A 15230-nucleotide genomic window follows, 5' to 3' on the forward strand; every position below is an offset into this window, starting at 1 on the left:
GTACCACTGTACACGCTTTCTGCAAAGCAATTTCCCCGATAGAATACATTTTATATGATATTTTCACAAATATATACACAAATAAATCCTTTTTTACGTACACTTTATTCCAGTACCTGCATTTTTGTGCATATCACTTTGGGCTGTAGAGATGCATCACAATATTCAGAAAAGGAGGGTTATTTCAAAGGAGGGCTGTGTTTCGGTTCATATATTGTTCTGGAAAGTGTGTGAATCACGTAGGTTTGCCTTTAGATGCAAACTGAATGGAATTCCTAGGGAAGGAGACCTTGGGAAATGCTGTTCAAAGTAAGAGCCACCCACCATTTTGTGTCCCTCAGCTCTGCCTATGGAGTCTTGTCTTTTTTTGTAGATGCCCATAGCATTACATTCACTGTTTTCAAAGCATAGATCCATCTGTCTATGCTGAGAGCTGTTTGTTCTCAAGTGAGAACACAAACATTTAGAAAAGGACCTGCTTTTGTCTGAAGTTTGTAACACCTCAATGGCTGAGATATACAGCATGATATCCTTCAGTCTGATGGAGCCATAAAAGTGAATTTTGTAAATTCCCATCTAATGAGCTAGCTGCTATTTTATAAGAAGCCCCCTCATGAGATCCTTGGGGACTATGTGGCAAAAAGAGGGGGAGCATTATAATCAGGAAACCAGAGTGATCTCATGCAGTACAGTGGTACCTCGGGTTAAGTACTTAATTCGTTCCGGAGGTCCGTTCTTAATCTGAAGCACCACTTTAGCTAATGGGGCCTCCTGCTGCTGCCGCACCGCCAGAGCACAATTTCTGTTCTCATCATGAAGCAAAGTTCTTAACCTGAAGCACTATTTCTGGGTTAGCGGAATCTGTAACCTGAAGCGTATGTAACCTGAAGCGTATGTAACCCGAGGTACCACTGTAGTGTTTCAGGCATGCAGTTCCTTTTAACTACTAGTTATCATTCTTCCTTCCTTCTTGGATAGACACAAATTTATATATTTATTGACTACGGGGTCTACCTTTAGCTTGGAGAAAGGCCTGAACAATATAGTTAGCCAGGTCCTTCTTTTTTACTCAACCCTAATAAGTCTCAGGAGGAGAAATATCTACCACACCAAAAGCTGGCCATGAAAATGAGCCTTAAACCAGGAGTGGGCAACCTGTGGACCTCCAGATGCTGTAGGACTACAACTCCCATCATCTCCAGCTGTTGGCTATGCTGCCTGGGGATGATGGGAGTTGGGAGTCCAATGACATCTGTAGGGCCACAGGCTCCTCATCCGTGACTTAATTGCAGCTAGAATCTCATCACATCTCAGTGAATTTCCACTGATAGTGGTGAGGGTGAAGGGAATCTAACTGCCATCAAATCAGCTGCCTAAGAGAAGAATTGTGTGGCGGAAACTGTCCTCATCTCTTGGCTGGGCCATTGACACCAGCTCTGCTGGTGATGTAGCGGGGAAAGTCCTTCTGGGACAGTGCTGCTCTTTGTCAAGAGCAAGAGAGCCAGAACCACCCCTGATCTTGGTAGGGAGTTGTTGCTTTGCTAGGCAGCCAGAATCTGCTGAAGAAAACTATATAATTGCACTGTAAGAACTGTAGCTTTAAGAATTTATGCTTGAGCTTGCTTTTTCCTCTTCCCTCCCATTCCATTTTTCTTGTGTGCCATGACTTATTCGATTGTGAGCCTGAATGCAGGAAGCATCTTAAGTACTGATTTTTGAAAGGCATTCTGAGTACCCTTTGGCTAAGGGGCAGGGTATGAATGCACAAATTAAATAAACAAAGCTTTACACTTGCACTTGTTCTGGCAGATTCCTGCTCAGCTTTGTCAGAGAAAGGTGAATATATCCTCACCCCTCTGTTCTGATATTTGCCATCTTCTCTTCTTCTTTCTTTTTTTGCCATTAAAAACTTAATATCAGCATAAAAAAACCCTATGTGGAATTAATCAAAGGAAGGCAACCCCCACCCCCTTTCCAAGTTATCATTCAGCCAAAACCACATATATAGTACTATGCATTTTTCATCGTCTTGCCTTTTTGTTGCTATTAAAAATGATGGGTGATGTTTTAATGTTGCTGGAATGATGCAGCGCCCTGTGAATGCTGCGGGCCTGCCAATGAGAGTGAGATAAATGGGCTAGGATTCATCAACTATTATTCATTCAAAACCAACCAGTCATAATAGTCCTAATGTGTGTGCATTAATGCATTAGTCTCTCTCTCTCTCTCTCTCTCTCTCTCTCTGTGTGTGTGTGTGTGTGTCAGAGGAATAAATGGACCTACACACAAGCCACATTCAGCCCCGATGCTGAGATCATCTAGAGTGGCCTCACAGGTCCACCCCCCTCCCTCAATGATTACTATAACTTAAATGCAATACATCTCACCACAGTGGGGAAGACTGAACAAGTGACCTGGGTGCCTGCCGAGTCTGCTTGTTTAGGTGTTAATTCTTGATGGGTTGGTGCTGACCTTTAAAGCCCTAAATGGCCTCGGTCCAGTATATCTGAAGGAGCGTCTCCTCCCCCATCGGTCTGCCCGGACACTGAGGTCCAGCTCCGAGGGCCTTCTGGCGGTTCCCTCACTGCGAGAGGCCAAGTTGCAGGGAACCAGGCAGAGGGCCTTCTCGGTGGTGGCGCCCGCCCTGTGGAATGCCCTCCCATCAGATGTCAAGGCGATGGGCAACTACCTGACATTCAGAAAACATCTGAAGGCAGCCCTGTTCAGGGAAGTTTTTAATATGTGACATTTTAGTGTATTTTTCATCTCTGTTGGAAGCCGCCCAGAGTGGCTGGGGAAACCCAGCCAGATGGGCGGGGTACAAATAATAAATTATTATTATTATTATTATTATTATTATAACTTCAAGGCCCTTGCCATCCCTTCTCCTGGTTCTTTTATCTTTAATTCAGACAGCACATCAAAGAGAGGGCTGTCCTCTGTATAGTAGGATGCATTGTCGCACTGTCGCACTGGTTTCACAGAGGATTTCTGCATGATTACAGCATGGCCATGATATATTGGATTTGAAAAATAGATGGAATCTTGCACTCAAACATCCTCCGGAACAGAGAGAAAGCAGATGCCATCTATCAAAACTGTGCAGTGCAGTCAGCAGTTCATTCCATAATTGCTTTGTCAAGGCCAGGACTTAAGGAGGCCCCCATCTGATGCCCGTGTAATTCAGACTGCAACTGTCAGCCAGTCAAGGAGAAGCACTGCAGTTGGCACAAGTTTCTTCTCTCTAACAAAAGTTTGCTTGCAATGCTTTGACCGTTTACTCCAGAGAAGTCCTACTAACTGAAGGCAGCTGAAGAAGCGACTAGAACAAGCTCGTACCCAGACCCACAAAGATTGCACAGGTGAACCTGAAGGTGGTTATTTTGCAAATCGCCATGTCTTTAAAAATAAATAAATAATTGAAAGCATAGTTAGAGTAGCAACAAATTGTGATTGCAGTGATGGCATAAGGTTTCCCTTTTCTTTGTTTTAAAAATGAAGCTATCTTGAAAAGGAGAGTCCCAAGCTTAGAGGTGGAGCGTGCCCATTGGATGCAGAAGACCCCCCCCCCCCAGGTATCCTGATGGCTAGGGAAAACACTAATGGCAAGGTGTAGTCAGTGAAAGAGACTTGAATGATAACATGGAAAGCTATTTTGGTACTTGAAAGGAACTTGAAAGGCAACCTATTGGCACATGGGAAAAAGGCTTCATTGCATGTGCTTTGAAATGAATAGTGTGGAATTATGTAACAAATTCTTTAAAACTGCAGCACAGACTGAGAGGGAAAATGGCAAAGACAGGTTATTTATTGGGACAGTGTGATTTTTGCAGCTGATTTTTAAAGTTGCAAAACACGGGACAGAACAATGGAGAATTTCTGAAACAACAATGGGATATTAGCTCTGCCCAAGGCATGATGGAGAACAGCAACAACCAGGAAAAGATAGACATAACATTTTACAAGGACAGGAAGAAACATCATGGACAGAAATATTGTCACACACAGGAAGAACAAGGACACACTTGTAGATTTATATATTATTTAATGTGTCAGTACGAATGGAAGTTATTAATATTGCAGTTGTTGTATAAGGGATTGTTATTTTGACTGGAGTGTAATTGAAATTAATAAGATTCTGGAATGCAGAAATAAAGTAAATCATGAAACCATCAATTCTAGCATGCAGGCGGCCACCTAAATTATATAATTTGGTATTTGAATGATTGGTATTAGTAATTGTATTATAATTTGGCATTGTTATAGTGAGGCTATTATTGGAATGTAATTGAAAACTAATAAAAATTATTATCAAAAAAATTGCAGCACAGTGAACAGCAAGCTGAATAACATTGTTTTTGCAGGAAACTGAACTGCAGCACAACAAGAACAACACTGCATATGATGCATGTATACATGTGGGTTAGAATGGAAACTGATACCTTCAGTTCAAGAAGGCACCACAGTTCAAGAAGGACACTGACAAACTGGAACGTGTCCAGAGGAGGGCAACCAAAATGGTCAAATGCCTGGAAACGATGCCTTATGAGGAACGGCTAAGGGAGCTGGGCATGTTTAGCCTGGAGAAGAGGAGGTTAAGGGGTGATATGATAGCCATGTTCAAATATATAAAAGGATGCCACATAGAGGAGGGAGAAAGGTTGTTTTCTGCTGCTCCAGAGAAGCGGACACGGAGCAATGGTTCCAAACTACAAGAAAGAAGATTCCACCTAAACATTAGGAAGAACTTCCTGACAGTAAGAGCTGTTCGACAGTGGAATTTGCTGCCAAGGAGTGTGGTGGAGTCTCCTTCTTTGGAGGTCTTTAAGCAGAGGCTTGACAACCATATGTCAGGAGTGCTCTGATGGTGTTTCCTGCTTGGCAGGGAGTTGGACTCGATGGCCCTTGTGGTCTCTTCCAACTCTATGATTCTATGATTCTACCTTACATCCCTAGTTATAACTCAACTAATATTCCTTGGACACTAACATTCCAGCATTCATTTTTACCCATCTTTCTTCATTGTGTATCCTTTTCTATCAATCTCCAGTGCCTTTTTAGTTATGCCACTTGTGCCTAATTCCAAAGTCTCACAGAAATTCTCACCTTGTTTTAGTGACAGTTAACTCTACACAAAGAGCTCAGGGTCACAGAGTCCCCTCATAGAGTAACTAATTTATCCTGAAAAGGCATGATTGCTTTTAAGCACAGTATAGAAGCATAAAAGGTCTGAGGACACTAATGGTCATAACAGTGTGCTCTTGTGTTCTGACACCTGTCTGCTTGAAGCATAAAAAGTCCTTCATGGCAGTTTAAGAAATGGTGTATGTTTGTGAAGCTACTCTTATTGTGTTTTGTGGGTAGATCAGGGGTCAGCAAGGTTTACCTCATCTGGGCTGATTCACTCTAGCGGAGATCCCTCTGTGGGCCACAGTTTTTGGCATCTGTGTCTGCGCAGACACAATTTTTGGTGCCTGAGCATGTGCAGATGTGACTTCCGGCACCATGTAAGTGAGTCCCCGCGCCGCGCCGGTTTAGCACAGCGTGCAGGGACTCTCTGAGCAAGCAGCTTGGCTCGGGGCAGCTCGGGGGCTGGTTAAACAACCCCTGTGGGCCGTTTGTGGCCCATGGGCCTTAGGTTGCCTACCCCTGGGGTAGATCAATCCCATATTCAAAAAGGTTGAAATGCTTATGTTTAAGGGCTTGATTAATTACTCCATCATTTGCCAACAACTTTGGGCCAGTGGAGACATTTTGAATTTTGATAGTGCTGTAGGTGCTACTCACAAGATGGCCATCATGGGTTGTGTGGCCACAAAATGGGTGCCACATCTAAAAGAGCAGAAAAAGAGACAGGACCACAAAATGCTATAGCCAGGCCCCTACATCTGCCACTGCAACACCCGTTCACATTGAGAAGCTCTTTGCATCTTGGTATCCTATGAAATGTTGCCATGTTCAAGGAGAGCCTGGACCTGGAACCAAACTGGAAGAGCAAACATTCATTCACACACTGTGGATTTCTGAGGGGGTATTCACTGAGACCTTTTGGGTGCACTGTAGCAGGTACTTGTGGGCACCATGTTGACAAGCTCTGAATTATTAACACTGGTGGAGCCTCACAAACTGCAGAAGCGCAATGCTGTCCAATGGGGTGACAAGTCTTGCTCGGATTATCTTTCTCAGGCAGGGCACCTGGGATTTTATCAGCCATGTGGCAAGCAGAAAAGATCATCTCACACCAAGGAGGTGAAATGATGTAGGAATATAATCAATTCCTAGAGTGGTTTAACAATCTGGGAACTCTGGGAATTATAGTCCTGAGGGGGGCGGGAATAGGGGTCTCCTGACAACTCTCAAGAGCCTAGTTCCAGAATTCTTTGGGGGAAAGCCATGGCTGTTTAAAGTGGCATCATAGTGCTTTAAATGTAGTGTGTAAATGTGGACAGAGTTCCTGGAGGGGCTGCCACTGAAGTAACGCGATAGTGGGCCTCGCCTTCTGACCTATTCAGTGCTGCTCGGAATTGGAATATGAGTTTGTGGTTCTCACATGCTTGTTTGTTTTCTGACAAAACAACATCTAATTTTGTGCCATGCGTCCTGTTTTCCTCTCACTAAAGGGACCCTCTATTATAAGAAGGGAGAGAAGGGGGCCTTTAGGACCCAGACGGCAGAATGAGCAAGTACACAAGATGTCACCTGGCCACAGTCTTGCCAACCATGGGGAAGATGCATTCTATTTTGGTTTAAAATAACAGCCCTGATGTCTAAACTAGCATGTGCAAATTATATGCAAATATATGTCTTCTTTTGCTTTCCCCCTCTCTCTCTCTCTCTCTCTCATGCCTGACTCTGCCTTTCCATGGCCATCTCTTTGAACACATGGAATGTGCACAGCCCTGAGCTACAGCCAACCCAACACTTCAGAGGGGCGTTACGTGATTTATTTATTAGCAACAATGGATTCTTTTCATAATTCAAGTGTGCGCTCAATTATTTATTTCTCCTCTAAATAGGGAAAGGATCTTCAATATTTGATGGCCCCAGCTTCCCTAGCACCCACTGCATTTACTAGGACTCTCCTTGTTCCTGGTACATTTCATGGACACTGGCAAACAGGAGCAGATCCACAGGAGCTGTAAAAAGCTTTAAAATCTGTTAAAAGAGGAATGGACAAATTCATGGAGGAGAGGGCTCTCGGTGGCTACTGGGAATGATGGTTTTGCTCTGCCTTGAGAGCCAGTAATGTTTCTTTTCAGGGAACTCTGGGAACTGTAGCTCTGTTAGGGTGTCTCTTAACAACTCTCAGCACCCTTAACAGACTCAGGTTCCTTTGATGGGGTTGGGGGAAGAGCCATGACTAGTCAATCCATCCATCTCAAACCTTCACTGGCATATAGACAAAACTCCGAAAGGTTCAGTACAGTAAAACCACTCAGCAAAATCTACATCTAACAGTTAAAACACTGCTATATAATATTCACGAATCCTCATTGTGTGTTACAGAAACCTGGCTACTATCTCCATCTTATCCCCATCCTGAGGAACCCATCCACTAGGAAGGTTACCTTACATTTGTCTGAGAGCCACTCCCTGCCAACAACCAACTGATTAATGAACATAGTTCGAATTGTGTGATACAAGAGGTAGTGCAAGAGAACATGCACGACTGGTTCTATACCATTCAGTCCACAGGGGCATAGTCTTTCTGTGAGGAGTATTTTCTGGACTCCTCCCTCTAGAGGTAGCGCATTCCGTCTCACTAGCATGTACGCCCTGTGTTGATTCGGGTTGGTCAAATGGGAGAGATAAGTCGCTGTTGGCTATTCACATTGCACCATTCCCAGACATGCACAGTGACTATTCCTGATTTGGCTACTAAGTTCTTGAAATTCGTTGTCTAACAATCTACGTTTAATGATCTCAAATGCAGCCTTTTCTGATAACCAGTACAGGGAGTCTAGTGAGATTCCTATCGGTTTAATTTTGTTCTCAATCCCTCTTAACCCTCCTGATAATTGGCATTCAGCTAACACAGGCGCAACAAGACTATTAGATTCAGATCTGTAATGCAGCCGAAACTAGTCAACATGGTATTGTAGTGCTTTAAATGTCTAGGGTGAATGTGGTCAGGGTCTGTATGCTGAGGTGAGCCACTCCCATGGTTCTCTCATTCTTTTCTTTCTTTCTTAATTTTTTATTTTATTTTGACAAAGTAATAATCATAAATGAATAAGAATAAAAATGTGCACCCCAACCACCGAGATCATTCCATTGTAACTATCCAACCTCCCAAAATTTCAACACCTCTTGTGACAGTTTGATCCCTTTCTGTTTTAACAGTACAAATTCTACAAACACCCTCCATATCTCCTCAAAATCATTTCTCCTGCATATTCCCCATCTTATCTTAATAGCACGTTAATTTATCATTAATAGCTATATCCCAGATCTCTTTATACCATTCTTCCTTTTTATATTCTGCTTGCCCCTTCCACATCCTAGCTATAATGCGTGCAGCTGTCAATAAATCTGTGAGCAAGTCTATAGCCTGCCAACCTTCCACCCCATCGTAAATAGATAATAATGCTACCTCTGGACTTTCAGTCAGCTTTAACCCAGTGATTTCTGTTATCTCCTTAAACACCCTTCGCCAGAAAAATTGTACATATTTACACCCCCCCACCACATGTGAATATAATTCCCTGTTTCCTGGCATCTCCTCCAACATAACACCAAATATTACCTATTTATTTGATTTAATCTGACTGGTGTTAAATACCATCTCCAAACTAATTTATAATAGTTTTCTTTTATTCTTATAGACAACATTATCCATATGCATTTCACCTCCTTCTCTCCCCACCCGCTGCCACTGCTCCACCCTTTTTGCCTTGCACACACCCATTTTATTTTATTTTATTGCATTCCCCCCTATTTCTCTCCCTCTGGGCTTCTTCCCCGAGCTGCTGAGAGACATAAGGACACAAAAGTCATATGTTGTTGCCGTGGTTGCAGCATTGCTGGGAAGCCAGGGTTCAAATCCCCACTGAGCCATGAAGCTCTCTGTGTGACCTTGGACCTCTTAGCCTAACTTACCCTCACAGGGTTGTCGTGAGGGTAAAATGGTGAGGGGGGAGAACCATGGGTGGCGCCTTGTGCTCCCTGGGGGGAAAGCCAGATATAAATGTGCAAATAAATAATATAATATAATTGGTTCCCAATCCCTAATTTAAATCAGTGCATCCTGCTTTGAATTCTCTGCTGCTATTCTAGACTGTCTTTAGGAGCAGTCCAATTCTAGAAGCCTTATCTACAAGAGATGCATGAAATTTGCTCCCTGCACATTAAAAGGTATTGGTCCATTAACTGTAGCAAAGACTGCAATACCCATTTGACCAGCAGTCCATCTCGAAAAGATTAATACAAATAAAAAAATAATAAAAAGTGAACTTGTAAATCAGCAGATATTTAGGTGGTTATATCATCTATAGTGGAAGGAGTGTGGGGAGAAGAGGAGAGAAAAATAAAATATTTCGGCTTTCCCCTTTCTAACCCAAAGCATGGTTTGCTATCATGTTCCAAAAGAAAGAAAAATAAAAGACATCTGCTAAATAATGTGGTTGGAAAAGATTCCTCTAAATAATGCAAACCTAAAGAGCAGCGATGTATTTTCTTACGAAATGACATAAACCTCGGTGGGTGATGCACAGCCTGGACTATATATAAAGCCAGCTCAGTCAAGTAGAAGTCCCCTTGGGCCCGTGGTGGAAACTTGCCTTTCCCAAATACGTTGAACACACAAGCCCAAGGCTGAAATGCAGGATTGCTGAGATCAGGGCTATTCTGGTGCAGACAAGTTATGCACTGCTGATAGGGGAGGATTAATGAGCCAGTCTGCTCATCCGTTGCAATTAGAAACAACACACTGGAACTATTCTGGGGCTGTTTCTGCGCCGAGAACGACAGCTTATCAGAGCCCAGCCTCTTGTAGGCCTCCATGGAAAATGAGGCGAGTTATAAATATAGGGTAATCAAACTGGGAGCAGAATCATACATGCCACTCTTTGTTTATCGAGGCAAAGGGCTGTTTCTTAGTAGTCACGGAACAGTGTTCATAAAGGATAGAATGAGGGAGCAGCCATAGCAGGATTTTTAGTCTCTCTTTATCAAGAAGCTCAGGTTGTCCGGGTATTGTTTACCCACAGAGGGTGTGCAGCAGCTCACAGCTCAGTGGCAAGAGCAACTGATTCAGCTGAAGAAGATCCCAGATTCAATTCCCAGCACTGACATGGAGAGGTCTGTGGCCTCAGAACCTGGAGGTTTCATATTGCCACCATGGCTAGAAGCATTTCCCTTCTTTATCTACAATCTCCTTTTAAATCCTCACAGAATCAGAGAATAGTGTCAGAAGGGGCCCCAAGGGTCATCTAGCCCAACCCCAGCAGGAACTTCCTAAACTAGTATCACTACACCTTGTTGCAGTCGGTTCCATTAGTTAGGAATCTAGGAAGCTGCCTTATACTGAGACAGACCATTGCTCCACCTAGCTCAATGTTGTCCACCCTGACAGAAACCATCCTCATGAACTTCCCATGGTATTCAGAGTCTGCCAATGGATTAGAATTACATTTGGAAGATTCTGGAAATTTGCAACCTAAAAAATGCACACCACTGAGTGCTTAAGAGGTATGTGGTCCCTTACTATTGGCCAAGTTACATACACATAAAAAGACACTGTAAATATAACCATTGTGAAATTTGGGAGAGCAGCAACAGAAACCCTTTCCTCTTTACGCTTTCTGAAACTTAGTCTACGTGCTGTTAAGCATACGCTTAACAAATTGTTGAATGAAATGTGCGCTTTGTATTTTAGTTATTATGATATAGAGACATGTGCTAAGTTTAATGGGTTGTGCCCAATGTTAGTCATACTCAGCAGAAACCCGCTGAAATTAATGGACATGACTAACATATGTGCATCAATTTCAGTGGGTCGAGTTCCAGTAGAATGGAGCTTGATGCAGTCCAATATTTATAACTTTTTCAGGATGGGTGCAAAGAATGGGAGAAGTAGCCCTAGAAATTAGGCAGCTCATTTTAGTCGAATGTTCTCTCATCATTTTTTCCTGAAACTCAGGAGCCATCTACTTGCGGCCCTTCTTTGTATTAACAAAATTCATTGAGGAGAAACAAAACCCAGGCAGAAAGTCTACTACTGTTCAGAGAAAGCAAAAATAATCAATCCTTGTATAAAAATAGTTTAATAAAGGCATAAAATTTCAAGAAAATATATGTATAGTAACAACATTGTTGAGTAAAAGTGCACAGCAATTTACACATCTGGGGTCAATATACACAGTGTTCTTTTGACACACCTCACTTCACTTTATTCTGCCTGTACAGAATTTGATCTGAAGCAGTGGGGTGGGGAGCCTTCACTGCAGTACAAAAATCCCACAAAGGTCATCTAACTGGAACATCTCTCTAATCATTCCAAATTCATACTAATAGGAGGCACAATTCACTGGGAAGTTCTTCAGCATGCTCCATTGAAATGAACGGAAACTGCATAAAAGCACTCATTTTAATGGCACGAGCAGCAGAACTTTACCATGGATTATATCCAAGCTTTGGACTGGCAAAGGGAGCAAAGACTAGCTTATCTAAATGAGAGATCAGTGATAAATGCCCACTTTATAAGCCGCATCTCACACTGATGTGACTATGGCCAAAAAAATAAAATAAGGCTGGGTGGGCAAATGAAGTCAGCTGTAGCTCAAACACAAAAAACTATTCAAAAGCACAAGGAACTGGACACCAAAAGGCCTTTTCCATGTGGGTGTTAAAATTAGTCAGCGAACTAGTGGAGGAATGGGGAAAGCAAGGCTCTGCAGCATTTTCCATGGAATGGATTGTTACAGAGCCTCCATTCTGCTTCTATCTTGCTGTTTCCCCAATTGAAATTCTAGCAAATGCAATTGAATCATGTTTTTTTTTAATGTGGAAAATGTTCCAAGTGGTGCAAAAGGGTAATTGGTTAGCAGGCTGCTGACCAAGAGGAAACCCCACGTTACTGAGGAAATCTCTCATGTTACTGATTCATCTCTTAATACTTAAAATGGAGGCATGGATACCTCCTAGGGCTGCCATATTTTGAAGAGCAAAAAAAGAGGACGCTATGACGAGTCTCATTTTAAATACCCCTACTATATGTAGGCTATAGAAGCTGTGATATATCGCTGAGGGGAACTGGAGAAGAGAAGAAGAAAGCAAGTCTTCAACCACCAGTTATGCCTGTGTCTCATCCAGGAAGTATACCTTCAACATTCAAGCATATGGACTATATGCTTTGAAATTCTCCCTTCAGGTATGCGGACAACTAGGGATCAGTGCATGTGCTTGGCAAGTGTTAGCGATGTGTGAAAAACCACTAGCTAAAAACCCTAGGTGAATGTAGCCTACAATAATCAATATTTTCCCTACCTAGCTATCTAATCAACCCTTGCTCCACATATACTCATCACAAAAATAGCAGCTCTCTGGAAAATGCTGGAGTTGGCAACTTGCAGAATAAACCAGCAGTGAAAAAGGAGAATGGGAGCAATATAAAATTGACCCAAAATGGGATTGGACGTCTGTACTAAAGAATACTCAAGGCCTGTTTAAGACTGCATGGGAGCCACGAAAGCAGCATTCACCAGTGTGCCCCATAGCTGCCATCTCGTATGAGCATCTGGACACACATATGCAGTCTGGGCCAGGTGGATATGCTTGGGGTATGCCAATTCTACATGCAGATCAACTTGTTGCCCAGTCCCTTTCAGACAAGATGAACTTGGTCTGAATAAACCACGGTTTATCAGACTGAAAACAAGAGTTGTACTAACATGCATCCTCTTCCCTTTCTGTTGTGCATCTAGGACTTTTTTAAAAAAACTGCAATTTCTTATTAAGTCTGAGAAACTGTCCTTTAAGAAACCCCAGAAGGTAGGGTTGGGGAACCTGTGGTCCTCCAGATGTTGCCAGCTTCACTGCCCATCGCTCTTGACCATTGGCCAAGCTGGCAGGAGTTGGACTCTGAACAACATTGGGATGACCACAGGTTCCTATCCCTGAGAGAAAGGGAGAAGGAAGTGTGTGGGCATCATACTCATTCTTTGTCCAACAAACCATGGTTTCACTGGACCAAGGCCATAGTTACATGCATCTAGATGAGATAGGAGCCACATGGAACATCTGCATGGCAAGTACTTCCCCCCCCCCTTGTGCCACAATCTGCCCTCCCACCAACGCACCATGCCCTGCTGCTTCTTGCAAGTAGAAAGCTAACTACACAGGAGCGTTCACGAAAGAAATAAGGGAAAGGAGACACACACACAATTTCTAAAACAGTTTTCATTTTTATAATCAAACTTTTTACATGAACAGAAAAACACACCAGTATTTTGTGCGAAAAAATATTTTAAATAAACTTTGCTTGTTCTTGATCTTTGTACATTCTGATATACATATTTAACAAGGTGTATGGCACTATAACCAGAATCGGTAAAAGGGAAAAAAATAATTGCTTTTTTGTTGTTGTATACCTTCTTCTAAATCAAGCCAGCCACCTTTATGCTATTTAAAAATATTATTAATATTATTAATGGGCAGCCAGCTGTAACTGGGTTGAACACTCAAAATAAAGAACTCTTTCCATTACTCAAAACTATTATTGCACAAGAAGCCAGTAAAGGCATATGGCGTAAAATGGTCAAGTCCCTTGGTGTTAGCCTACCCCCAACCCCCAAATAGAAAAATAGTACCAGAAGATGAAACACAGCAAATAAAAAGATTTTCTCTAGTCAAGAGGGCGAGAAGGGATTTGCAGATAGTTTTAAGCTGCTCTGATCTTCTTTGCACCAGCAAGCATTTTGCTTAGGGTTTCTTTAGCAAAGCCTTTGCAAACTCAAGGCCGCCCGTGGGTTTTAGTTGTCTTTTCGCTTTTTTATTTTGGCTGGTTGTATTTTATTTTGGGGGGAAACATAGCTGTCTTCGGTCTATGAACCTGCACAGACTACTTAGTCATAATCTCTACAAGTAGCTGAATAACCAAAAAGGGAAGAAAAAAATATATAGTGTCCAGTTTCTCTCTTACACGCATGGAGACTTTTAAAACTGGTTTCTTCAAAGCATCCCCACATCATCCACTTTTCAAGAAGGGACTTCCAAAGGTATCTTGCCCAATGCTTGTGAAGTCCTTGTATTTTTAAAACCTTTTCTTCAAAAAGGTTCCTGTCCAAAGTTTTGTCTTATAATAAACCCTTCTCAATAAAGCTAAAAAGAAAAAAAAAAATGGGGGAAATCCAAGCTTTCCAAGTCCATGTCAAGTGAAGAATACGAACATCTTTTTTTAGTCACGTGCTTCTTTGCCATCACACGACAGTCTCTACCCCAATCAGCTTTGGCGTGAGAATTCGCGGCGTGACTCCGTTGTTCAGATCTTCCTCAAACTCCAATAACTGCCCCATAAAATTAAGATTAGGAGAAATGATTGGTCGCTTGCCTTTGACAAACTTATAGGCATCAGTCATGGTCATTCGCGTGTGCTTCATAAGGTAAGCGATGACAATGGTGGCAGAGCGGGACACACCGGCCTGGCAGTGGATGAGGAGGCCTTTTCCACACTGGTGAGCTTCCTCTGGAAAAAAAAGCACAGAAATAAAACGTAAACATTCACTTCAGTGAGTGAAAACCAGAGGTCAAGAGACTTGAGCTCCTAATGCATTCCTCAAAATAAGCAGCAGCCAGAGATTCACTCACTTAGAGTTGGGAAACCTACAGCCCCTGCAGAGGTTACTAGGCCAGAACCTCACCTATGCACCTAATTTCTCTCATTTGCAACTCGGAAGTGGCCAAAAATCATTGTGCCCCTCCCCCTTCCTAGATCTGTAGATTATTCTTGCTATTACCAATTCCAGGCTAATGCATTTTTAAAATATTGCTCTCCAGAGAAATGCACGTTTCTATGGACTCACACATTATATTATACATTTTGTACTTCTAACAATGTTGGACATGTAGAATATGCCACAAAACCAGCTCCTGACATCAGGGAGAATGTGCTCAAATGAACAGAATAAATAGCGGGTTTTGAAAACTAGGTGCATTGCCTCCAAATGATGTAAGGCTTTCACACCATAACAAGTGAACCCACAGATAGGACAAACTGGAGTACGGTATATGTT

General features: G+C 42.5%; 1 protein-coding gene across 3 annotated transcripts in view; it reads right to left on the minus strand.

Moving 5' to 3' along the window:
• Nucleotides 1-11248: 11248 nt before the first annotated feature.
• DUSP10 (dual specificity phosphatase 10) overlaps nucleotides 11249-15230 on the minus strand; it is a 50219-nt gene continuing 46237 nt past the window's right edge. For all 3 annotated transcript variants that reach the window (XM_079969282.1, XM_079969283.1, XM_079969284.1), the window contains exon 4: nucleotides 11249-14683. In XM_079969282.1, the coding sequence (XP_079825408.1) occupies nucleotides 14418-14683 (266 nt within the window). In that variant the 3' untranslated portion in view covers nucleotides 11249-14417. The remainder of the gene's footprint in view (nucleotides 14684-15230) is intronic.

The sequence above is a fragment of the Podarcis cretensis genome (genome assembly GCF_951804945.1).
Source record: "Podarcis cretensis genome assembly, chromosome: 3".
NCBI lineage: Eukaryota > Metazoa > Chordata > Lepidosauria > Squamata > Lacertidae > Podarcis > Podarcis cretensis.